The sequence below is a fragment of the Panthera tigris genome, chromosome A3, assembly GCF_018350195.1.
Source record: "Panthera tigris isolate Pti1 chromosome A3, P.tigris_Pti1_mat1.1, whole genome shotgun sequence".
Classification (NCBI taxonomy): Eukaryota; Metazoa; Chordata; class Mammalia; order Carnivora; family Felidae; genus Panthera; species Panthera tigris.
This window is the reverse complement of record NC_056662.1, coordinates 57,385,124-57,411,952: the sequence shown is the minus strand read 5'-3', so window position 1 is coordinate 57,411,952 and position 26,829 is coordinate 57,385,124. Positions and strand designations below refer to the sequence as shown.

Genomic DNA, 26,829 nt, shown 5'->3' with positions numbered 1-26,829 from the left:
GTGTTTAATCATTACATTAACAGGAAGGTATGGGACTTCAACTTCCTTTACTGACTTGGTTAACTTCTTTCCTCCTGTTGAAAGCAGCCGGTCACATGCACACTTACTTCACCAAAACCTCCACACCCCCAGAGTGTGCCTAGGTAGGACATTTAGAGAGAGTGAACTGGGGCAGGGTGTGGACAATCCTGTTGAAATGCTTTACTTAGGGAGTGTCTATCATTTACACTAATGACAGTGCAGTCAGTAAACTCTCTGCCAATTTTCAGCAACACCCTCTGCTCCCTGGTTTTGAATCACTTCACCTTGGCCGTTCTTCATTTCATGGTGCTGGATGCTCAGCAGGCCGATGAGCCAAGGGAGGAATTTGTGACTATGGATAAGTCACAAATTTTCTATGGCAAGCCTAGGAACCCATGCTTTGAGACGTCACGTGAAAATGCAGGGAGAACACTGTAAGAATCAAATCTTATGTGAGGTCCTTCTCACGTTCATCTTTCAGGGGCACTATTTGTAAGAAGATAGTTAATTCCAAAGAGAGAAGTAAACCTAAAATGTCCAAGAATACTATTAATAAGTATTGAAAATGGGAACCATCTTGCATATGCACCTTGTGCAGAAGTGAGTACAGGACCCAGTTCAATGGTGGCTAAATGATGTCCACCATGAGAAAAGTAAGGGGTGTGTAGAACCTAAAACCCCAGTAGTTTGACTTCTCCATCAGTGATGCTTTAGTGACTTACAAGGTTCTTGTTTCTTCCCTGCTTTCTTGTGCCCCCAGCCCCAGATGCAGTAAGACCCCAAGACCTGTTGATTCATTCTCTTTCATGCCCCAATACCAGGTACATCCATTCCTTTCTCATTCTTACAGGAGTCTGAGCCCTCCTTACCTCTAACTGCCAAGTATTACAGAAGCTTCCCATCAATTTTACTCTAAGTTCCTACAGCCTCTCCCACAGAAACAAACCTTCCCCTACGTTCGGATGAATCTTGCTTATAAACCACTTTTGTTGTTAACACTCCACTCAAGACTCATCAGGGGCTCCCGTGACCTTTACAGTAAAGACAAAATACCTTGACAGGAATCTCAAGTCTGGTCAGAACCTCGCCCTGACACATACTTCTTACTGTGTCTGCCTCTAACTCCCCAAAATGGATCACTCCAGTTCCTCAGAACACACACACACCACATCTCTGCCCTCGGGCTCATAGCATCCACTGTAGCCAGGAATACATTTTTCTTTTTTCTTTTTAAAGTTCTCTAAAACATACGTATTCTTCAGGGACCTCCTCCTGCAGGATCGCTTCCTTGCCCAGTCCAGCACGGAGCCAGCACTCTTAAGAACCTCTGCCAGCTAAAATCGCACTTTTACCTACTATCTTAGTTAAGTTTACATGGCCTTGACACCTTTTTTGCTCTGAGAATCCCCTACGATGCCTAGCCTTGCACAGAGTAGGTGCTCCATAAATGTTCACTTACTGATTCTTAAAGCAGCCATGAAAATTCCAGGGAAGCATCTTTTGTATGAATCTCTCATATGCCCAATGGAGGTCAGCAGCCATATATATTTGTTTATTTTACCTTGTTCTAGAAACAATAGTGATCATTTTTGTCTTCCCTTTATCTTTTGAATAGTTGACCATCAAAGTACCTACTACATACTGACAGGATTTAGCATCTTGTTAATGCTAATCAATATCATGGTGATAATGCTAAAAGTGTTCTGGATTGAGTTTATTCTGCTCTGGAGAGACATAGCTAGACCTTACAAAAGTAGGAATGGTAAGTGGCAAGTTTCAAATTTTCCTTCAAAAGAAAAGGATCCATAATGGCTGATGGTTACTTGTCTGTTGATCTCTTAACAGCTGTCGACTAAATCCAGATTTTGCTGATAAATGTATTCAAAGTAGACCTTTTTTTTTTTTTCAGTTCACTTAGTAGCCATTTTCTATCCTTTTTTGTTGCTTCTCATGGTTCTGAGATTCATCTCAACACCTCAGATTTCCTTCCCAACAGGATTGCTGTTCCTACTAAATAACAGAATCTGCCCCAAGCCCAGAGTGGTTTAAACAGTTTGGAAAATGTGTATTGGTGAAACTTCATGGAATTTAAAACATTAAAAAAAATTTTCCCGTTTTCCAGAAGTGAACAGTTTAGAAGGGGCCATCAGAATGCGGGTGTATTTTGCCAGAAAGCCCATTCCATAAAGAGTCCTATCTATGCACATAAGTAGACACATGAAAGAATACAATTGTGCCCCGCTAAACAAGAACACCATTCTTTCCTTTGGATGAAGATATATTTTACATTTTCCCTATGGTCCTCTCAATTCGGGCTAATTATTCGATTTGTGGGAAATACAGATGCTTTAAAAAATTCTACTTGAGCATTTCCGTTTCCTTGGGTAAGCACGGAGAAAACAAAAGAGAAAATTGAGATCTGCCCCAAACAGCAGAAGAACTCGTTATCCATGACTATAAATATTTCTCAATAAATTATTACTCACACTTGACAATATGATGTGATGAGCTAAACTGGACGGGCTCTTGCCTATTCTCTCTCGTTCAGTGTGAGACAGTGAAGAGGTGAACTTTAGGATTAAGATTGATTTTCTGATGACTTTCTGTAGCAGTAGATTGTCCTCACCATCTCTGGATTCCAGAATATTTTGGGGGGTGGGATACAATCACCACCAACCATAAAATCGAGTGAAGAATGTCTAGCGAGAGTCAAATTTGGAGAACCAAGTAATAAAGTTGCTTTTCTTGTTCTCATTTTCAGATGGAAAGATCTACGATGCTTACGTTATCTATCCGCGGAACTATACAAATAGTCCTGAGAGGGCCAGCGCTGTGGGATATTTTGTTTACCAGATTCTGCCTGATGTTCTGGAAAATAAATGTGGTTATAACTTATGCATTTATGGGAGAGATGTGCTACCTGGAGAAGGTAAAGCTGTCAAAATACATCAAGGACAGGGGCGCCTGTGTAGCTCAGTCAAAGGACCAACTCTTGATTTCGGCTCATCATGAGCTCATGTTTCACTGGATCCAACCCCGCCTCGGGCTATGCGCCAGACAGAGACTGAGATTCTTTCCCCTTCTCTCACTGCCCCTCCTCCCTCTCAAAATAAAATAAACTTAAAAAAATACATTAAGGACAGAAATTCACATTCGTCAGAACCCTAAGAGATAGGTGGTCTTCTCCCTGTGTTGGATAGGGAATTGCAATCATTATTCCACGCCTTAAAACCAGGGTTTTTAAGTATTGCTCTGGAAGAAAGAGATACTTACTCTTTGCTCCTCCTGCCCCCATAGCCAAACCGATCGTGACGTTGTCGCAGGAGTGTCAGTGACGTGAAGACACAGTAAGCGGGCTTTGCGGTGTGGATTTAGCAAAGCACTGCCCCTACTTACTTCCGACATCCACCACTAACATAACTGACATTTCTTAGTTCTCTCTAGAAGAATTGAAAGAGGACTCACAAAACAAAGAATTTTGTTCTAATATCCAGAGGCATTGGCTACGATAGTTGAAAGGCCTCAGAGTCTTTCTTTATGACTTTCCTTGTATAGGGGAAACATTTGCAGATGTATATTCTCACAACAACTAGAGCTGTCTTCTGTTTCATCAAGTGTAGTCAATTCCATGTACCTTTGAGAGTAATTCTGGCATTTCAGAAGCGGTTCTTCTTGTCTCTCTACATTTATGTCAAGTACCCATGAACCCTCCTTAAGGCCCTTCTCAAATTCCTCAGGGACCAGGAAGCATGTGGAATATGAATGAGGCAGGAGCATCATGAGGGTAATTCCAATAAAGCAAATGCTTAGTAGACTGTGAACTTAACCTGGCATTTCCACTGAAAAGAGGGATTCAGCATCTATAGATTTAAAGGAATACATGGAAGGTGAAGCCGGTTTGTCCGGGAATATTTATTTGGGCAATGTTAATCACCCCATAATGGCTTGGGAGGCTTATAAAATGAACAATCCAGGAAAATGTAATCCAGGTTTCCTCTGGATTCTTTCTCCCTCCTCCAACTCTCCCTTTGGCTACTCAGGCCAGTCGAGAGGAGCAAGTCATGGTGCTCGAATGTTCTTTTTCATGTGACACACCGGCACAGGAAGCTGCAGGGATTCCATCTGTTCGTGATGTCACAGCACCTGCTACACTTGGCTGCAAGCTCTTCATCTCTTCTTTCTGAGATCCATTGACCTCACTTGTAGCTCCGTCTCGCTCCAGACAGCTCGCTGATGCTCAAGCTCGTGTAGCCTGCATTGTGCTGGTTTTCATGTGAGAAGACTTCCTACTTCCCCTCCCTCAAGGGGAAGCCTTCTGACCTTACTTCAACCAAAATAAAATCAGATCTAACAAAACACCACCAAACTTCACTCTTCCCTTAGAAAAAGATCATGACTGCCTGCATCAGTTTATTTCTTCCCCTCCTAGGTATCTTCCGTTTGCTCCTTCAAATCCACTCTGCATCCCACTCCATCCAATGGCCCTGGGTGGCTGGTCATTATGGAATCCATCACACCCCTGCCTTCTGCTCCACGCTGAGTTTGGCCAAGAGGGAGCACCGGGGGCAGGTCAGAGGCAGGCATCTTGTGAGGTTGCCAGGGTGGCTGGGCTCCTTTCTCCCAAAGCAAGGGCTCTTGATAGCTGCTTTCATACTCATTAGGTTCCATAACTGCTTCCTCCCCTTCATACCTGGAGGGTGGTAATGCCTCCTGTGTTATTTCCAATGTTGGGGGTTCTGAGGTATCTCTCATTGATTTCCCTTGGGTCTGCCCACATCTTTTATAAATTGACCTTTGATTAAACTCTCTTAAGTCAGTCCTTTGAGTATGCCAAGTTTTATGTTGGGATCCTGACCAACATAAGGTCTCTACCTGGCAGTATTTAACATTTATTTCCCTAGTTCCCACTACATGAATTGGCAGTCTTTCAGCTGCCAGCCTCTAGGAATATCTTGAGTGGTTTCATTCATGGTTAAGCTTCTTTGATCGTGCTGTCACCTCCTTGCAGTGAGAGCTGAGTATTTTACATGTTCTTTCTAAGTCTGTCCAGAAGTTACCTGCTATCATCTTGGAGTTGATGCTGTATTAACTCCAACTTGATAAGGGGATCTGGTCTTCCTTAAGATTTTTCTAGTCTGGATCAAATCAGCTTCTAAAACAGAGATCCTGGGGAAAGACATGAATCCAGGACTCCCCATGAATCAGTTCAGAGAAGCAAGGGTTCCTAAGAGTTAAAGTTCTAAGCCCTATTAAACACATAAACTAATATTCGAAGAGGGCAACATGTAGTTAATGAACTTGAATTCTAAGTCTCTTGCTAAATATCTCTACATTCCCATTTAACTCCAAGGACTCTGTTTTAGTTAGGACCCCTCTACCTGGGAAGGAAGAAGGCTTTGGGACTGATGTTCTGACAGTGAGAAGGAGAAGATGAACACAAGTTGTCCATCCAAGCTCATTCCCACTTTCCTGAATAAAGAATTGATCAGTGTCAGAATCTCATGGCAGGCTATAACAATAACAGTTTTTTAAAGTTCAGAACATTTATGATCAAAGCATTAGACTTAAAAATGCATCAACAGGAAATCTGGTCCATGTCTTTTATCCCCAGATGCAGCCACCTCAGTGGAAACCAACATACGAAAGAGTAGGCGGCACATTTTTATCCTGACTCCTGAAATCACTCACTGCAGGGAGTTTGCCTATGAGCAGGAGATCGCCTTGCACAGTGCCCTCATCCAGAACGACTCCAAGGTGATTCTTATAGAATTAGAGGCTCTGAGCAAGCCAGGAGGGATGCAGTTTGGGGAGCTCCAAGATTCCCTCAAGCACGTCGTGGAAATGCAAGGTACCATCAAGTGGAAGGAAGATGATGTGGCCAACAAACGGTCCCGGAATTCCAAGTTCTGGAAGCACGTGAGGTACCACATGCCTGTGCCAAACAAACCCTCAAGGAAGACATCCACTTGGGCTTCCCTGAGTACCCAGGGGCAGTAGCGCTTGCTTTGATGTGCTGGTGCACCAGATTTCCTAGATCTGTATTCCTTCTGGCAGGATTACGCCCCTGGGCCAGACCCTGGAGCAGAGGCATGAGAAATGGGGACATGTCAAGGGTGTTCAGGCCTCAGGTTTCATCTAGCAACTTTACTTCCATTTTCCTGATTCTGGATGGATGCAAAATGCCCCGAAATTTTTATCCTCGCTCCCCCTCTCTTCACCCCACATTTCCTTCCCTTTCTCCTTTTGCTGGTCTTTCTCCATAAGACCTAGGATCTTTTCACTATTCTTTTTTCCCTCTTTCTCTCTCTTTCTTGTTCTCCTGCCCCGTTTTCCTTGTCAATATTCTACATTTTGAACAAACGAAAAGCATTAGAGCGAAATTTTCATGTAACCGTGAAGAACACTCCGATTCCCACAAGCAGAATATTAGCAGCAAATCTTGTTTCCAACCTACCAAAGATTATTATATTTTATTTTAATGGATGCTAAGTTTTATCATCTCAATATTGTGGATACCATTGGGGTCCCTTATCCAACTGCCATTACAATCAGTATTTGCAGTTCTAAAGTCGCTTTGATATATTTTTATTCTCTTTAGAAATATTTTTTTCTCACTCTAAAAGTTACAGAAGAACAGAAAATATCAAAGAAGAAAAGAGTGAGTATTATCCACAAATCCATCATCCTAAGATAATGACTTTTAAACATTTGGCTAAATTCGTATTTAAAAAATTTTTAACTTGTACTTAAATGTTCTGTTAATATAGCTGAGCTGGCACAGTGTGTAGGGTTTATACATTTTTTCTACTTAACATCATAATAAAAACACTTGACATGTCACTTAAATTTTAACATTTTAACTATTCATAGAGTTCTATTTCACTGTTGTGCCACAGCTGACATGCCTAATTAGTTATTGTTGTATATTTGAGTTGTGTTGAGTTTAAATAGCCATCATTATAAGTAATTTTGCAATGACCATACCAGCATATTTTATATTTCCCAGTTACAATTTTTGAACTTAAAACAATGTTTGTTTATTTATTTTGAGAGAGAGAGAGAAAGAGAAAGAGAGTGGGGGGAGCGATAGAGAGAGAGAGAGGGAGACAAAGAATCCCAAACAGGCTCCAGGCTGTCAGCACAGAGCCCAATGCGGGGCTCAATCTCACAAACTGTGAGCCAAAACCAAGAATTGGATGCTTAACCGACTGAGCCACCCAGGCGCCCCCTATTTTTATTTTTTAATTTGAGAAATTGGTTTGTTATAACATTTCTATGAAATTAGTAAAGCATTTTGACAGAACCCTTTGATAAAAGTGACGTCAAGGTATGCAGTCAAGACCACTCCTTGAAGGAGTTCACATAGCCTCAGGGGCCACAGAGCCCATCAGTGGATCCGGAACTCAGCAGTGTCCTCTCAGGCTGGGAGTCCTGTCAGAGCTCAGATTTTACAGGTGGATGGAGATCTTACCCTCAGCTGAGCTGCTTTAAAATGTGTATGATTTCAGATTTAGCTACAAAAGAAAACTGCACTCCAGACCCTCGACAGCAAGTATAATTTTGCATTGTCACTCAATGCCTTACTGAGCCTTGCTTGAAAAGAGATCATATTTCTGGAAGGTTGCCTAAAGGATCTGCAGTTACCCATCCTTCTATGTACCCTATAATCTGAATCTATACTCCCTGGATTAAGGTTACCAGATAAATTACAAGACATCAGTTAAAGTTGAATTCCAAGAATGAATTTTCATATGAAATTGATCTGAAATTCAAATTTAGCTGCGAATCTTGTATTTTTATTTGCTAAATCTGATTCTCCCTATGCTGGTGGGCTATTGTGCTTTTCTGTGGTGACATCTGATTTCGTTGAATTAGTAAAAAAAAAAAAAAAAAAAAAAGCCTGTGAGAAGGATGCCCTATAAATGATTGGTCAGCATTACCTAATTTGGAATCAACAATCTATCCTCTGCTCTCAACCAGCTGTGTGACTATGAGTAAGTTACTCAACTTCTCCAAAATTTCTCCAAAATTACCTTAGGTAACGTGAGAATAAACCATACCAAACTCTTTGTATTTTTGTGCGAATCAAAAAGTAGAAGAAGACTCTTTGGACCAGAGAAGAATTCAATAAATGGCAACATCTCATTGTGCTTTTTGAAGCGTGGATGATACTCCAAGTCCTCTCGCAATGAGCGCCTCTGAAGGATGTTTCTCCACCCTCGCCATCAGGAATAGATGTGCCTTTAATCCTGCTTCCCCACCCACCTAGACTTACAGACATTTGTTTGGTGGATGGACACAGGGAATTTTGGAACTGATTTTATTTACCTCTTTGCATTAGCTACTTGACAGCATGGAGACCAATTTGGGCTCTTTCTACAGCAAGTACGTACATAGGCTATCACAACAAGGAATTTATAATAATCTCTTCCCTGTTTTTGATACACTTTTTTTTTAAATATATTTTAACTGTGTGTATTATATGCTGCTTTGCCAGTATTCAACGTTTACATTTCCTGAACATGAGCTGAGTATCTCTTTGAGAAGGGCAGGGAGAGGAAGAGGTCTGGAGGGGTATTCAGGTGAATCGGGCATACCCCTTACTTATCTTATGGGGTTAGAACGGGGAGGGACAAGGGGAACACTTCACAGAACCAGACAGGGCTGGCCCCAGGAGCAACTCTGAGCTCTTTTCTGCAGTGCTTCCTTTCCCAAACTTACACACCACCTCCCAAGTCATCTGAGCTTCAGTTTCTGCAAACTAAGGATGGAGAAGAAGAACTCTGAGGTCTTTCTCAGCTCTCATAGCCGGATTCCAAGCATATGCTCACAGAGACACCGCAGAACTTCCAGAAGCCTGGATTCTCCTGCCAGCAGTACCACCGACCTCTCTCGCTTCCTTCATCTGTACCATCAGAGTGACAAGTGCTTCATGTACCATACAAGGTAGTGTGAAATACAATGAATACAGCCCAAACCAGTGATGTGTCTACCTTGTGACCCGGGTTTAAATTCTGGTGAATTATAAAGACACAAAGAATTGCTCTTGCTTGAGTCAAATTTGCATACAATAAAAGGCAAGATTTTAAGTTTGATGAGTCTTGACAACTACGCATACTTGTGTAGCTATCATCCCAAACAAGATAGAAATAGTTCCATCACCCCCGGACGTTCCATCCTTCCATTTCCCAGTCAATCCCTCTCCTCAGAGGCAGTGTTTTGATTTCTATCTCTATGGATTAGTTTTGTCAGATCTTGAAATTTCTATCAGTAAAGTTAGGCGCGCAGCATTGTGACTCCCTACTTCCACACAATGTAACATTTTGAAGATTCATCGATGTTTTGCATGTGTCAGTAGTTTGTTCCTCAGTATTACTGAGTGGTATTCCATTGTATGGCTGTACACGGTATGTTTAATCTATCCCTGTTGGTGGACACATGGGTGGTTTCATGTTGTACCTACTGTGGATCTGGAGACTGTGAACACTCTTGTGGACTTGTGTTTGTATTTTTCTTAGCTCAATACCTAGGACTGGTCCCTTTTTGGAAACTGTCAAATTGGCAAACTGTACCATTTTATGTTTCCTACAGTTATGTATGAGACTGCTCTTACGATTGAGTCAATCCTCACCGATGATTGGTATTGTCAGGCTTCTTTTCATTTTAGTTATTTCAGTGGGTGACAAATGAACCTCATTATGGTTTAATTTGCAGTTCCCTGATGATTAATGATGTTGAGCCTTTTTCATGACCTTATTCACCAATAAGATTCATGTATTGCTCAATGAAAGTAAAGTCTTCTGCACATTTTTAGATTGTGTTGTTTCTCTTCATATTGTTGATGTGTGGAAATTTTTAAAATATATTCTGTATATAAATTCCTCTTCATATAGGTGTAAGGTGAGAATTGTTCCAGGCTTACCTCCTTACCTCTTCCTTTTTTTAAATGAAATCATTGATTAGCAGACATTTTTAATTTTGATAACATCCAATTGATCAATTTTTCTTATGTGGTTAGTGTTTTATGTGTCCTAAGTTTTTGTTTGTTTGTTTTTGTTTTTGTTTGTTTGTTTGTTTTACCTCAACATCATGGAGATATTCTCCTATGGATCTTCACGAAGTATTTATGGTTCCAGCTTTTACGTTCACTATGATCACATTGTCCACTGTGAATTAATATTTGTATATAGGATGAGGGGAGGGTTAAGCTTCATTTTTTCCCCCACAGAGATGCCCAATTTTTTCAGCAACACTTGTGAAAAAAATTTTCTTTCTCCATTGAATTGACATGGTGCCCTGGTCAAAAATCAATAGGCTGTAAATGTGTGGGTCTATTACTCTACTCTCTATTATTTTCTGTTTATATGTTCATGCAAATATCACAGTTAAGATTAGTATTGCCTTATTGTAAACCTTCAAGTCAGTGTAAGTCTTTGTTCTTTTTTCCCCAAGATTGTTCCAACTATTCTAGATCATTTGTATTTGCACATAAATTTTAGAAACGGTTTCTCGATTTCTTTGAAAATTCCTCCTAGGATTTGGATTGCATGAAATATGTAGACTCTATAATGTATAGAGTCAAAAATGTATAGACTATATAAACTCCACAGTTTGTGCAGAATAGATATCTTAACAATTTTTAGGTCTTTCCAATCTTCCAATTTTTAGGTCTTTCATTTTTCTTGGCAGTATTTTGTAGGTTCCATTGTAGACAATTTGTACATGTTTCAAGGGACTTATACCCTGGTATTTAATTTTTATGGTATTATACGTGGTATTATTAACAAGGTTCATTTTTCAAATTTCCATTACTAGTATATAGAATTACACTTGAGTTTGTATATTGGCTTTTTATTCCATGGTTTTGCTGAACTCACCTATTATTTCCAGTAACTCTTTTGTGAATTTCAAAGGGTGATCATGAAATCGACCGTCTGTCAAAAACAGTAGTTTTATCTCTTCATTTCCAATCTGTATGTCTTCTATTTTTATTTCTTTGCTTATTACAACAGGATTGTCCCAGATGAAAGATAACATCCTTATCTTGTTCCCCATCTTAGAAAAAAAAAAAGCAAAGTGTTTCGGTATTAATGATGAAACTACCTACAGGTTTCTTATAGACATTCTTTATCAGATCAAGACTGTTCCTTTCTATTCTCAGTATTCCTAGTGTTATTTGAAGAGAGCCTGTTGAATTTTGTCAGATGCTTGTTCTTATTGCATTTGAGATAATTATATGATTATTCTCTTTTATTATATGATGAATTATTTTGACCGAGTAAAAAGGATGAAAACCACTGTCTCATTAAACGTTCTTCCTGTCAGCCATGGTTTCGTTCTTCACTTTTCTTGGAAAGACCCTACCACAGACCAGTCTAAAAATGTATCCTGAGTTCTACCACACTAAAACAAAAAAGCAAAAAATTAGGAGTACAAGTTCTCCTTTGCCCTTCTTTTGTTCTAAACAATTTAAAATTTCAGTTCAACACCTCTGACACATCTCCATTACTTCCTAGGAGAGAACCGCCGCCCCCCCCCTCCCCAACCCCCAGTACAGGCAGAAGGCCTCGGCACAGGTCTGAGGCTTCAGTGCTTCAGACAATGGCTTCCTCCTCACCTTGGGTAACTTCTAGAAGCCGTCCTGTCATAACCAAGGGCTGTTACTTGGCCTCTTTCCTGTCTACAGCCCCCCACCCCCTGCTCCTTCCCCTTGACCACAGACGGTGCCCCTCTGCCCCACGGGCCGGTTGACTTTACTCTGGTGCAAACCCTTCGGCGGCCTGTAGGGTGTGCAAGAGCAGCTCCGAGCGCCCAGGGCACTGCAGGTCCCTCGGCCACCGCCCACCAGCCGAGAGTTCCCGAGACCCGCCGTGCCCCGCCGGGGACCGCAGCCGATCTCCGTGCAAGGGCGAGGCGGGATTTTCCAGCTGTGTGCAGTTGCCGCCGCGATCAAGCAGCTCCCGGAACTCAGAGGCGGGGCGCCCAGGTGGAGGAGCCCAAACCCCAAGAACTCTGGGAGGGGCGCCCCAGTCAAGGAGCACTCTGGGGCCGGAACGCCTGCTCCAGGGCGTACCCCCCTCAGAGGAGCACCGCAGACTGGGAGGATTCCCCTCATCCCTTAGCCCCACCCCCCCACCCCCACTGGGAGCAAACCTCGACCAGGAGCATCTTCGATCGGAGCAACCCAGACCTGGAACACTCTGCGGGACCCAGCAGCGCCCCACTTCCAGCACTGCAGACACTGGGCAGGGGCAGCGTCCCACCTACAGCCTTCGCGGCGGCTGCCGGACGCTTTTTCTTTCTTCTGCTTTTTTTTGTCCCCCCCTCCCCCCTTTTTTTTTCCTCCAACCTTCTCTAGTTGCCTTATATCTTTAATCACACTTGCGGCTCCTCTTTCCTTTCGTGTTTCACAGCGCTGGGGAGGCGGCGATTGCAGTTTCTCACCTGCTGTTTGAACTCCTGCCTCTGTCGCCGAGGCCACCAGGGTGGAGGAGGGACGGCCGCCCCCGCGCCAGCCTCGGGACTCCCCTCTGAAGGTAAGAAGCGGCGCCCGGATGCCATCCTCACCCCCTGCCCCCTCCCCTCTGCTGCCGGCCCGCCTGGCAAAGGGCGACCCAGCCTCCTGGGGCCAGGGTTCTGAAAACAAGATCAGCTTAGTATGTATGCCATTATGTGTACAGGTCTGCCTCCACTTAGGATGAGGGTAGTCCTGACAGACCCAGCCTAAGCTGAAAATATCTTAAGTCACTGGAACATGAATCTATTTTTTGAACATCATAGCTTAGCCCAGCCTACCTTGAAGGTGCTCAGAACACGTACAGTAGCCTACAGCTGGGCAAAATCCTCTATCACAATGCCTGATTCATAATAAACTGTTGAGTGTCTCATTCAGTTGATCGGATAGTGTGATGAAACTGAGAAACAGAAAGGTTGCCTGGGTACAGAATGGTTGTAAGTGCATCTATTGTTCACCCTCCTGAACCCCTGGCCCACTAGGAGTTGAGACTAGAGAGGATCCTAGGGCGTAACACTAGCCTGGGGGAAGATACAGATTCAAGGTTCCAGGTATGGTTTCCACGGAATGTGTATCTCTTTTGCACCATCATAAACTAAAAAAAAAAATCATAAGTGGAGTCACCATATGTAAGGACTGTATATATATATAATATATATATATATATATATATACCCCGATATGTATATAAATATTGAGTATATATGTGCATGTGTCTGCATATACACACACATATATATGCACACACACACACATGAATAGTTGGTGAGACAGCATCATCAACTTTCCCTGATAGTATAATTTTAAAGGTTAAAACTTCCCCAATTTTTTTTTTCCTGAAAAAGTGAAAATGGCTAAAATATTTGGTAGTTTTCACTTATTAAGCTCTTGTCTGTCATGGCGTAGAAAACTTTTAGATGCACTGTTTTTATTTATTCTTCCTGTAGGCCAAATGAAGTAGGCACTGTCATTATGCTTAATTAAAGGAGGAGAACCAAAGCACAGGGATGTTTAGTTATTTATCCAAGGGCATCCAGCTACTAAGTAATAGATCACAGATTCACAACAAAATTTCTCTGATTCCAAAATGTTTGCCTTTAATTCGAGGTGCCTCCAGGAGAGAGAACCCCGAGCAAATTGCACTGCAGTTATGAGACAAATTAATGACTGGGCAATCCCAGGCAGATATAGACACCTGAGGTGATTGTATGAATTTCACCCCCTTCCCCTGGTCTATTCTTGGGAACCTCCACCAACACTCATTTGGTGCTGTGCAACGCTGGGATCTGGGGCACACATCTCAACCCAAGGTCCTTGGATGGTTTGGGAGGGTGTAGATTTGGGAGAAACTGGGTTTATGCAGGTTCTGGAACGGTATGACTGCTCCCCCCTCCCACCGGCACAAAAACATATAAAGGCTCTGAGCAAGTGGTGTGGGAACACGGAAAGACAGGGTCTCTGGCCTCAGGGAAGTCCCAGGGAGCGGGGATGAATCAGGAGTAACGGGAATGCAGTGTGGTACAAGTGTGCATGTGTCTGGGGGCACCAGCCGTTGGAGAGCTTCCTTGAGAAGGCAACCATTGAGCCAGGCTGTTAGAATTCAGGGAGCCGACAGTTAGAAGCAGGAAGGGTTCAAGTAGCAGGACTGGCACAGGCACAGGTGGAGGTGGGGGAAGCAGAAGGATCACAGCAGGTGTCTGTGGAAAAGACTATGAAATGGGAATGATTCTCCTGGCCCTGCACAGGGCAACCCTCGTTCAACATAAATGCTGCTTTCCTTGGAGTGGAAGCATGGATGTGCACGCACGTGTGCACATGTGTGTGTTTTATGTCCAAGATCACTTTTTCCTCTTTGCATTTGGTGGATTTGTCATCTCGAAGGCTGAGTGAAACACTTAGGCATTGAACACTGTAGAGAAAAAGTTATTTTAAAAATCACTGGTGTTAAGATTTTCATCAAGGCAGCTTATCTTAGGAGGTACTCAATTATGTTTTGCTAATCAGGGTGATTTTCACGGAAGCAATCTACATCTATTTATGTGGGTCAGTGTAACTTTCTACAATCTGGACCTATTCACCTGGTCCAGTCTCAGCTTCCTCAGCAGAAATTCTGTGAACTATTATTATTTTTTTCTGGAGAATGGTCACTTTGCTCAGGGTGGGGTCTATAAGCAGGGCAGTTGGACAGACCCAGGGACTCAGGAATGAACATTCAGACACTCTGCAGGGGCTCTGGATAGTACCACGCTGGGTTCAGAGAAAACAGTTGGCTTGTGTCTGTATCCTCACTCTAAGTCACACAATTTTTAGAAGAGAACCTTCTTCGTTTAGAGAAAACTTCATTCCATTTGGTGATTTAGGGGAAGTTTGTGAGTATTCTTTGTGTGTGTATGTGTGTGTGTGCACATAGATACTCACTTATATACACATACATATATATGCACAGATACTTAATGTCTCAAATAATAAATATTATCGTTAAATGTGTATATTTGTGATCTATTAAATTTACTTTTAAGTATACAAATAAGCCCCCTAGATTAGTGTCTTTCTACCTTGGCTGCATATTAGAATCACCTGGATGATGTTTAGCAATCAGGAAGCCTAGGCTGTACCTCAGGTGTCTGGGTGGGGACCCAGGCATTATTATTATCACTTTTTTTTAAGCTCAAGGTAGACTTCACATTCACTGTTAAAACATATTTTCCAAGATGTCATGATTTAAGAAGCATTTCAAAAGTAAGATTATGCGGGTGTAACAGTGGATCAGGCGATCACCTAAGATGCCCAACTGTATATAGTTAATGAATCTAATGTGTGTGTTAATTCAGCAGATAATAAACAAACATAAAATAAAGTGTATCCGTTAGCGATAAGTGCTATGAATGGAAAAATAAAACACAACGGAAGAGGAGAGAGAGAGTGGTGTGTGTGTGTGTGTGTATGTGTGTGTGTGTGTGTGTGTGTGTGCTTGCATATATTTGCACTTCCTGAGCAGTAATACTGTTAGATTTCCAGAGTGCTTGCACAGAGGACCCATACTTATAACTATGCTGTCAACACATAGGAAAGGCAGGACTCTTTAATTAATTATTCATCTGATAAAGAGTAGGATGAGGGTTCAAATCCAGCCAGTCTGGCCCCAGAGGCCGTGCTCCAAAAACTGATACATATCGTCTGACATGAGAAGACGGCCATGGGGTTATTTTGTAATCAAATATATCTTATAAATTATAATTAGACTCATATCAAGGAATATATGTAGCAATTAAGATGATGGTAGCAAAGACATTTTTGTGACACAGGAAGGTGCTCATTTAATGAGTGGAAAATGCAGGATATGAAACTTTTTAAACATAATCCTAATTAGTTGAAAAAATATGTAGAAAAAGCACAAGGAAACATGTTAAATTATTTTGCATATTGAGATTATTTTCTTCTTTTCAATCTTCATTTTATAAATGCCCCCTATTGGACATATAATACTGTAGAAATCAGAAAAAAAAAATTTTTAAAGAAAGGAGAGAAGCAAGGAAGGAAAGCAGGAAGGAAGGAAGAAAGAAAGAAGAAAAAAATTCAAATATTATGGAAAGGCAAAAAAAAAAAAATCAACATTACACATGGTACCAAATGTGACATTTCCAGAATAGCTTTTCTTTTGGAAATGAGTTCTATTATTTAATATCTTAATCTTTTAAATCCATGAAAGCACAATAAAATTTTTATGTTTACATACACAGAGCAGTGCAAATATCAGCTAATTTGTATACTGGGATCTTAACATGATTCATATTGAAACTCAGAGTTAACTCATCACAATGCTAGATTATTTCTTAGTAACTTTATCTCTCAGTAGACCTTGAAAATTAACAAAAACCAAAACCAAGAAAAAATAGCAGTGCCCTTTATAAGGCTGTGTCAACCTTCACCAGAGGAAACAACACGTTTCATTCTATCCAAGGTAAGAGAATAGATAGTTAATAATAAATACGTGTGTGTGAGTGTGGGTGGGGGATTGATTTCAAACCATAGAACCATAGAAATATTCTAATTTAGTTATTTTGAACACTTGGTACTTTCCATGCCTACTTAACCCTTTACATGACTGATTATTATCTCTTGGAAATTACATCAGATGCTTTGCTTTGTGATGTTATTCATAAAGATTGATGTAAATGGTCTGACTGCATAGCCCTTAAACTTCATCCAGGATTTGGATGTTAACTGTTTTTCTTCTTTTTTAAGTATGGGAGGTGCATGGCAGTTAGTAAGAGAATTATTTGGGACTGAGAGCCACTATGCATCCAGAAAGCCTTGGCAAACATTAGCTCATTCTATCACTCAGTAATTTTGGTCATAGGCCTTCTTATCATCTCCACTTTGGTAATGAGCAGCTAGTCTCTGAGACTTTTAAGTAACTTGCCCGAGGTTAAGTAACTTGTTGGTCGAGACTCCAGCTGGAGATGCCAACCCAGGTGTAGAGCCCCGCTGCCCCCTTCCCCTGTCCTACTCTCTAAAATTGTAATTCACAGGACAAAAGATGGGTTAGAGTACGACTGAAATTCAACACAGATTTGAGTTCATTGACCCACTGTAGATTAGGCATTTGGAGTGTAGGAAACTCTTGCTTTGTCTCTGTTTCCCTAAAATAAACACATGTGGGCATGTGTGTATAGACACATGCATGCACACATCCGTACACCTGTTCCTCTGGAATGAGCATTAGTCCTTACTATGTACTAAGCATTGTACGACTGTGTGCTGGGATGTTAGTGATATAGTAATGGACAAAACAGACTTAATTCCTAACTTATCAAGAACTTAGTTCTGACGAAGAAAGATGGATATTTAAAAATTCAAGCCACACATGAAGATCACAACAAGCATTTTGGTGTGATGAGAAAAAAAAGAACACACACACACACACACACACACCTACATGAGTAGACCTGCCATACATATCTTGGCACTTCACAGAATGTTCTTTCATAGAATAGTAGATTTTCTGTACAGCAGACTCTCTTGTATTAGAAAATTGCATTATTAGGAATTTTTCCTGCCTTGAAATGTGATGAATTCTATATGGCTGAAAGTTCTGAGAACACTTGGTGACTCTATTAAGGGATATGGAAACTTACTGTGCTGATTTTTTTAAAGTTTGCATGCCAGAAGATGTTTTAAAATCTCCTTCATGAGACAGGTATACTTTTGTTTGCAAGTTTTGGCTGAACCCATCTTGCTCTGTTTTCCAGAGAAACCACTGGAAGCAGAATCCTAAATATGCGTCATATAGAACTGCTCTTAACACTTTTGGCACTTATGTTTACAAGCACCTCAGGTAAGTAATTATAATCATTCACGGACATACTTCATTGGTAGTTGAGAGGGAAGAGCAAGGTTTCACTTTTTTTTATGTGGAGGTGGCTACTGAAAATGCTGAATTTATTAACATTAGTGGTTTTAAATTTTACTTTGAGAGTTACCAATTCGTGTCCCTGGCATAGAGAATAAAACGTTCGTAGAAATGGAATCAAGTAAAGAATCATATGGGATTGCTGAAAAGGAAATATTTAGTCCTCTGAGTTTATGTAGAGAGAGCAGGATCATGTCTGGAAACACATTACATTTGTCTGAGGTGAAACTCTGCTTTGTGTTATTGAAAACTGAAGAGTTCACACCCATCTTTATTGTTGATATTTAACAAGTTTTATACACATTTTTCTGCCAACGCGGAGGCCAAGGTTCATCTTGTTATTTAGGTGATGAAGACAGTGAGGGGGAAGACTTTACAGGTCTTGAGGGAAATATTCGAGTTAGAAGGAGTACCTAAGAAAGACTGTGTAGACTAGGGAAAACATGTAGTCTTTATATCAGATGGCAGATAGCAATTTTAACTGATTAGCGATAGCAGTGATCACTTGGAAACTTATCGAGAATGATTCTGGGGTCTCATTACGATCCTTTGGAGAAGAGACACATGACTGATAAGCAAGGTTCTCCTTATGCCTTGGAAGAGAAAGTGGGAATGCCAATACCGATTTGCCTTGACCTGTCATCTAGGAGAAGGGAGCATATTAGCCCATATCCCCAACTCTGAGAATTACTGCTCGAGAGAGAACAAATTGATACTTTCAAATAATTCCTGTCTAATATTTACTTAAAGTGGATCCATTTTTATTGAGATCCATACAATGCAATACTATCCAGATGTTGAAGGAGGTAGATCTGCTCCTCTTGGTATGGAATCCTCTGTTAGAAACTGCTGAGTGAAAAAGTGAGGTGCAGAAAAGTGTGCATCATGGGCACCTTGCACTGTAGACATATACTAATAACTAACCTTGCTCCCAAATTACAATGAAACATGTTTCAGGCTCAGAAACAGCCAGACCACCCATTCTGTAAGTTTACTAAGGTCCCAGCTCTTTGTCTTTTCAGAGAACCTTCATAAAGGCTTTAATCTAGGCAAGTATGACAGTATTCTACATGAGGTTTCATTTAACCTAGTAGAAGTTGAGTGACAGCATCCTATTTACTGTCCAAACTCAAGACAATTCCAAACACAGATATCATTCCAAAGGGTCTAGGTTGTTGACGCTTTTGGATTCTTACTCTCTGTTCATGTAAGAATGGGAGTGAGTACCTGCCTGGGCAGTCTGCACAGCTTAAATTCCAGTCATTTTTTTCAACCAAAAACCATTTCTTTTTTTTTTTTTTTAATGTTTATTCATTTTTGAAAGACAGAGAGAGACAGAGCAGAGATGGGGCAGAGAGAGAGAATGGGAGACAAAGAATCCGAAGCACACTCCAGGCTCTGAGCTGTCAGCACAGAGCCCGACACGGGGTTCGAACTCACGAACCGCGAGATCATGACCTGAGCGGAAGTCAGTCGTTCAACCAACTGAGCCACCCAGGCGCCCCCAAAAACCATTTCTAATCAACAAGGCCTGTAGTGCTAAGCATAGGATTAGGTAGCTGAAGCCATTAGTTGCCAGGAGAGTGTGAACTTCCAACTCCAACCATCTACCCCTGGAAAGAATGTAATCCAGATTAGGGTTCTTCAAAGGATAACTACTCCCAAAAAGAAATGGTGGATATGTCTATCACAACACATGGAAGATGTTTATGGAAGTTTCTGGTTTTTTTAAAAGACTGGCCAAAATCTGGAAGTAATCCATATGTTTACCACCACTAGAATGGCTAAATTATCATATACAAACACAACTGGATATGGCATGGATACTGCCTAACTATGAGACAAAACAGATCACTGCTACATGCAGCAACATGGATGCCTATCATAGACATGATGATGTAAGAAAGAATCCAGGCACAGAAGAGCACATATTGTACGGCTTTATGTGTGTCGTACTTCTAAAACAGGAAAATAAATTACATTGTTTTGGACATACCACCCTTTCGGATGTCAATTGAAGCTAACACTAACACTTACACCTGTATCACACCTTCTACGTTGAAGGACCGAAATGTAAAATGGAGCTTCTATAACCACCAAACACAAGGTTGGTGTTCAGTAACACTTGTACTTTGAGGTAGATTTGACATCCATGTTTTCAAAGAATACGTCTACCATTTCAGCCACTTCCTCTTTACATTGTGGTTAACGACATCGAATTAAAACCAAACAACTGCTTTGAGAAATAGACCCTAAGTATGGAGGAGGCATTTTCTCCATGCCTTCCGCGAAGTGCTCTAGTTAATTTAAGGATTCTCGTTCTCAAAATTCAGTTAATCCTGTTTGTGGGCATATAAATTAGCGTGGGAACATGTGATGAAATATTACTCATTCACAAAAAAGAATGAGATCTTGCCATTTGTGACAACACGGATGGACCTGAAGGATATTATCCTAAGCGAAATAACTCAGACAGAGAAAGACAAATACCATATAATTTCGCTTATATGTGGAATCTAAAAAACAAAACAAATGAGCAAACAAACAGATCCAGACTCTTGAATACAGAGAACAAATTGGTGGTTGCCCGAGGGAAGGTGGGGCGCTGAGTGCAATAGAAGAAGGGGATTACAACTTCCAGTTATAAAATAACTATGAAATAAACTATAATTGATAAATTAAACTATATAAAATTATACTAAAATATATAAAATATGTAAGTATTTCAATATATGATATATAAAATATTTATTTTAAACATAGAAAGTATTATTAAGCATAATTATTTCAATGTATGATATATAAAATATTTCTTTTAAGCACAGAAATAAACTATGATTTATAAAATAAAAATAAATAAGTAAGTCACGGGGATGGAAAGTACAGCATAGAAAGTATGGTCAATAATATCTTTAATAACATTGTATGGTGACGGTGGCCACAGTTACCATGGTGAATACTGAGTAACGTATAGAATTTTTTTTTTTTTTTTTTTTTTTTTTTGGGGACAGAGAGAGACAGAGCATGAACGGGGGAGGGGCAGAGAGAGAGGGAGACACAGAATCGGAAACAGGCTCCAGGCTCCGAGCCATCAGCCCAGAGCCTGACGCGGGGCTCGAACTCACGGACCGCGAGATTGTGACCTGGCTGAAGTCGGACACTTAACCGACTGCGCCACCCAGGCGCCCCTAGAATTGTTGAATCAATATGTTGTGCACCTGATATTATTATATGTTAATTATACTTCAATAAAGTAAAAGGGCACCCAGCAGCCACTGGAAAACAGGATATGGAAAGGGTCCATGAGGGCTGACTTTGAACTATCACAAATTCAAAAGGACGGGAATGGTGACTCTGTTAGCTGACAGAATTAGATAAATTTCCAAAGCTAGAGTATCTGGGTTAGTTGGGAAAGCGGAAGGGAGGGAGGCAGGGAGAGAGAAAGAGACAGCTTGCAAAAGCACTCAAGGAGGGAAGTGACATATACCTGGATTTGGAGTGGTATTATATTAATCAATTCTTGATGATCCACGTGGTAACCTGGAGAGAGAATGAACTCACACACGCTCTAAGCTACATAGGAGCCCCTTAACCATCCCTCTCTGCCCAGGAAATGGTTAGGTAGGCTGGTTGAGAACAGGCGAGGTGACACTTCTGCTGAGGCAGATGATGAACTCTAAGGCCTCCTGGTTTCTGGTTTTCATTTCTACGGAGACTCCCCAGCTAGGGGTGTTTGGGCGTAGATGTGGCAACATTGTGACTTCTGTGGCTTTCCTTACAAGGAAATTGTAATGTGTAGCGTTTTCTTTGAAAAGCTTACACTACATTTATCTGTCTTTCAGTTATGACAGGTTAAGTTTTGGTACCTTCCTGTTTGGGAAAAGCTGTTGGAAATGTTGTCTTCCTTTACGTCCTGAAAGTGCCCTGATGTTGGAAAGATTGACCCTAAGATGAGAGAACCCACCAGACTGAGACACTGAGATTGCTTACAATTTTCTTACTAACCTGGCTTATTCTCCTAATGCATTAGGAAAGAAAGAATTTACCTGTGTTTTTTTTTTTCCTTTTCCTTTGCTAATCTTATGAAGAAACATGTATTTCACGTCAAAGCATCACTGCAGTGGAAGGGGAATTTTTCTATCTGAGATACTGCTCATCAGCATCTGAGCACGATAGTGAAAAAAACGCCATAAAATGGTACAAAAGCAGTGGATCACATGGACGCATTGAGCTAAACTCGAGCAGTTCCCCCAGAATTACTTTGCATGATTATGTTTTGGAGTTTTGGCCAGTTGAGTTGGAGGACAGTGGATCTTACTTTTTCCAAATGGGGTGAGTGTAGCTTCTCTTTGTGTTAGTATGTTTCGTAGCACCCCTAGACTTAGCTCAGCCAGTCACATATACAGCAGTCTGAAAGAATAATCCATGCATTTATTCCCCCCTACTCTTCTTCCAGCATGTAATCAATACTTCATCATTGGAAAATCAAATTAAATATTGCCCTTGTGTCTATCTTCTTAGTGATCTTAATGAAAGATTCCCTTAATACTTCTTTCAGGGGATCCTTATCAAAGGTAAGTAGGTATCAGATGAAATTCATTTTAAAACTCAACTGTTCCTGTTATCTAGAGTTGCTGGCCAAATGGACTAATTGGTGAAGCTCCGTAATGAACATGCAGTGAAGGGGGTAGCCTCAGCTTCCTGGGTGATATCCGCAGGCTGAGGAGAGGGATTGGAATTGATACAGACACATCCTAGTTCAGTGTTTCGGGGTCTTTTGGGGACAAGGCCGTAGTGTTCATGACGAGTGTGTGGGTTTTGCAGCCAATCACAAGCCTACAGCCAGGGGCAGGGGGAGAGGCAGCGCGGAAAGGGCTTTGCACAGCCTTCGCAGGCCAGACCGCTCCAGTCTACGCCAGGACGCTCCTCATCAAGAGTCATAAGTTCTATGAAATGAGAGCAACCGCTGCGTCAGTGATTATCACTGAGCTGGGTTCTCTTTATACATTATTTGGTGAGGTGGGAAGGAGTAACTTGGACAAGCAGGGCTCTATGTGATGGATTAGTAGTGTTGGTGACATAGTGTTCATCTGGCACACTTGTGATGTACTGTGCGTACTTGCGTAGGTGTATACGTATGTTTCTATGGAGATGTGAGACCGACCTGTGGAAGATAGCTCAGGGCCAGGTGAGTCGTGGTGGTGTGCTGGCAGATGTAGTCGATTTCTGGGGTGGGTCCCGATCATCGTCAACAGTGCTGTTGAGAGTGCAGTGAGATATCACAGTGAAACCTTGTTATCGCTCCTGTGGTTTTACACAAAATGAGGTCATTTGGGTTTGTTTTTATGCATAGGAACTCCCAGGAGTCAGAGAGAAAATTTGAGAACTCTTTCTGTTGTTTGTTTTGACCAGCAGTGGATTTTATGTGACCCTTTAAGAGAGATGATTCCAGAAATGGATCACAACTGGGTCTTCTCACACTAACGTAGAATGAATATTCACAAATGGGGTAAAAAAAAATCTCCTTAATCCTGACTGAATAAAGGTATGATTGAAGGAAGCATTCCAGACTGGACAGAAGGAGCACATGGAGGGGAAGAGACAGTTACCTACAAATGTCGCTTAGAGACAGGGAGGGAAAGCATTAACTGTCTTTCTGATATGGAAGGTGGGGAACACAGCCTGGGTTAGGAAGGAAAATTGGAATAGTCCAACAGATAGGCTGTCAGAGACGTGTGGAGAACCAGGAAGAGGGTGCAAGAGGCCAGGAACAATGAGGTGACTCAGGGGCTGTGGTGACGAACATTAAAGGGTATTTGAGGCTGACGAATAACATGAGACAAAAGTGATGGTATGAGGAACAGCCTCGACAATCGTTTTCAAAATAAATGGGAGCCCACACAGGTTGTTTGGACACCTAGAGGCATTGAAGATGGGGGCTTTTTCAAATATGGTGCACTGGTTTGCCTCAGAGGGGTGTGTGTGTGTGTGTGTGTGTGTGTGTGTGTGTGTGTGTATGTGTGTGCACATGCATGAGTGGGCCTTTGGAATTTTGTGTGGAATCCTTCAAAGACCAGATTCCATCCCTGGAATCCTCCTCCACACCCCCACCCCCATTAGAACCATAATCCTTTCATTTCTAGGGAGCCTTCTGCTAATAATCAAATGCTTCTGGAGACTGATACTTTAATCCTAAAGTCAGATAAAATTTTAAGGGGGAAAATCCACCAAGAAGGGAGGGGACACAGGAGAGAGGGGGTTTTCAGTGGTAGAGGGGAGGGCATGAAGACAGAGGAAAAAAGCACATGCAAATCATGTCTCAATCATGTTCTGGATTGACAAACAGCAAGCTTGGCTTGGTAAGGGGCTTCAGAAGAATGGCCCAGAGCTTTTCAAGTCCCTTCCTGTGTGGCAGGAGTAGCTCCACAACCAGGATGGGATGGCCTTGTATGAGAACACAGATGATCACAGGTTTGGGTCAGTTGGCCTCAGCTTCACACCATCCTTTGAGTTCCTCTAGCAAGGCCGGCATCTGCCTGTTCTGGCACTCACAGTGCGGTGGCGGGGACACGGAAGCATTCCACCAGTCGGGACTTACTGAGTGTTAGGAATTGAGGATTGCAGAGGTAGAGAACAATATGGCCTGATAAGATGGAAATATGTATGCACTCTCTTCCTCGTAAGTGACGGGATAGAAATATCTGGAAATAGGTCTCTGCTCAGCTCAGTGGGGCTGAAGTAGGGGAAACAGTAGACACACTTGAGAACAAGATGATACCAACGGGATTCCGAATCCATTTCAAGGGCCAGGTAGCTCTATTATGTTCCATGGCCATTGACCTACTGCTTTTAACCTTCAGGACAGCCTGTCAGCCCACCCATCACTTCCCTCCCAGTCCTGGTCAATCTTGTATGAATGCATACCCAAAGGAGGGGCCAGAGTCACATCGACTGTGAAAGCATAGTATTGGGCAGTGCAGTCCTGTCCTTGAGGGCCGAGCTGATGTGCGTTTGCATCCTGGCCCTGTTGCTACATGAAGCTTAGCTTTCTTATCACAAGTAAGGGAAATAGCCATCTCCATTGTACATATTCAGTACAATCCCTGGAGCTCAGTGAGTGCTAGTCTTCCTCCCATGCTACCACAGACGTAAGAGTCGGGGCTGTAAGAGCCTGTGGTCGGTACAAGCGTGTCACACACACAGGACAATTTAACACACGTCTGTTGTATTTAGTATGTGGATCCCTGTAGTTCAGTTGAAACAAACATCAGGTTGCAAACATTTCCTTTCTTAGAAGCTCCTTTCTAGGGGCACCTGGGTGGCTCAGTCAGTTAAATGTCCAACTCTTGATTTCAACTCAAGTCATGATCTCACAGGTTCATGGGTTTGAGCCCTATCAGGCTCTGCACTGATAGTGAGGAGTCTGGGATTCTCTCTCTCTCTCTCTCTCTCTCTCTCTCTCTTTCTCTCTCTCCCTCTCTCTCTTTCTCTATCTGTATCTCTGTCTCTCTCCCCCTCCCCTGCTCTCTCTGTCTCTCTCAAAATAAGTAAACTTAAAAAAAAAGGATATCCTTTATAAAAACACGGTTAAAGTTGTTTCCTCTTCCAGATTACTAATTTCTAATCAGAAGGAACAACAACAATAAAACTATTCAAACTAACTTTTGCTCAGTAAGGCACATAAAGTGCTACTACAGCTACGGTGAGGGCAGGCACTCCAGACTTGGGTTTACTCAACAGTAAGAGAAAAGGATTGGAAAAAACAGCCCAGAGAAATATAAAACCCAATGCATATATACAAACTTCCAGAAAACAAGTTCAGGAGTTTGTTTGTGGACCTCATGAAACCAATGCCACTGTCCCATCCTGGGTTAAGAATCTTTGAACTTGTCCATCTCCAAAGCTCACTGAAGTTTTAAACATTTCTGTCCTGGTATCTATAATATATGGTATGCAATAGGGTGTTTGTGTGTGTGTGGGGGGGGGGAGGGGTGTGGGTGTGGGTGTAGGGCCGCTAAGGTTCTTCTCTTTCCCCGCCCCTCGCCTCTGTCCCATGACAATTGTTACATTTCTTGATGCACAGGGCCAAAACGGGGCAGGGTCTGGGCGTCAATGAATAAGTCTCTTTATATAATAATAAGGAAAGAATTTCATTGGCTACTGAAAGGTGGTATTTGCAAAGTCTCTGTACTAATAAAATATCTTTAAACCTTTATTTCATAGAAATGATACTCGTAAATGGAAATTAAATGTCATTGGAAGAAGTAAAGGCAGCTGTTTTGTTGAAAAACTACTAACTAGTAAAACTGTAGAAGTTCAGAAATCTTTGCACGTAGCCTGTAAACATGACTACTTTCAACCATTGGCCAATAGAACTTCACTGTATAAGGTAATGCTTTTAAAATATTTTAACTTAAGACTTGAGGAAGGGGCGCCTGGGTGGCTCAGTTAGTCACTGGCTCTCGTTTTCGGCTCAGGTCATGGTCTCACGGGTTCTTGAGTTCGAGCCACACAGCAGGCTCTGCACCACCAGTGCAGATTCTCTCTCTCTCCCTCTCTCTCTGCCCCTCCTGTGTGCTGCACACTCTCTCTCTCAAAATAAAGAAATAAACTTAAAAATAAAAGACTTGAGGAAACAAAGGACAAAATTCCAAAGTAAGAATCTGATGGCTGTGGAGCATTTTGGTCTCATCACATGCAGGTCGCATGACCCCCCACCACACACACAGCTTAGCCGACCCCTCTGAGCCAGGTGCCAGGCGGGGTGGCTAAAATGAGCCCCTGCCCCATCCGAACTGTTCAGTGAACATAACACTTCCTTCTTCCTTGCCCTTCCTTCCTTGCCCTTCTGTTTTGGTAGATTGATTTTTAGGATTGCTAG

The 26,829-nt window shown here is 41.8% G+C and overlaps 2 protein-coding genes across 6 annotated transcripts in view; both read left to right on the top strand.

Moving 5' to 3' along the window:
* Positions 1 to 7,124, top strand: part of IL1RL1 (interleukin 1 receptor like 1) — a 58,871-nt gene extending 51,747 nt beyond the window's left edge. The window contains exons 9-11 of the mRNA XM_042981088.1: positions 1,637 to 1,783; positions 2,783 to 2,950; positions 5,633 to 7,124. Of these exons, the coding sequence (XP_042837022.1) occupies positions 1,637 to 1,783; positions 2,783 to 2,950; positions 5,633 to 6,018 (701 nt within the window). The 3' untranslated portion in view covers positions 6,019 to 7,124. The remainder of the gene's footprint in view (positions 1 to 1,636; positions 1,784 to 2,782; positions 2,951 to 5,632) is intronic.
* A 4,749-nt stretch (positions 7,125 to 11,873) lies between these two features.
* IL18R1 (interleukin 18 receptor 1) overlaps positions 11,874 to 26,829 on the top strand; it is a 35,284-nt gene continuing 20,328 nt past the window's right edge. The window contains exons 1-6 of one of the 5 annotated variants that reach the window (XM_042981085.1): positions 11,877 to 12,557; positions 13,643 to 13,735; positions 16,392 to 16,496; positions 17,788 to 17,873; positions 22,037 to 22,280; positions 26,172 to 26,337. In XM_042981085.1, coding sequence (XP_042837019.1) covers positions 17,816 to 17,873; positions 22,037 to 22,280; positions 26,172 to 26,337 — 468 coding nt within the window. In that variant the 5' untranslated portion in view covers positions 11,877 to 12,557; positions 13,643 to 13,735; positions 16,392 to 16,496; positions 17,788 to 17,815. Of the gene's footprint in view, positions 12,558 to 13,642; positions 13,736 to 16,388; positions 16,497 to 17,787; positions 17,874 to 22,036; positions 22,281 to 26,171; positions 26,338 to 26,829 lie in introns of all 5 variants that reach the window. The other 4 variants (XM_042981087.1, XM_042981086.1, XM_007097775.3 and 1 more) reach the window with 4 other exon arrangements.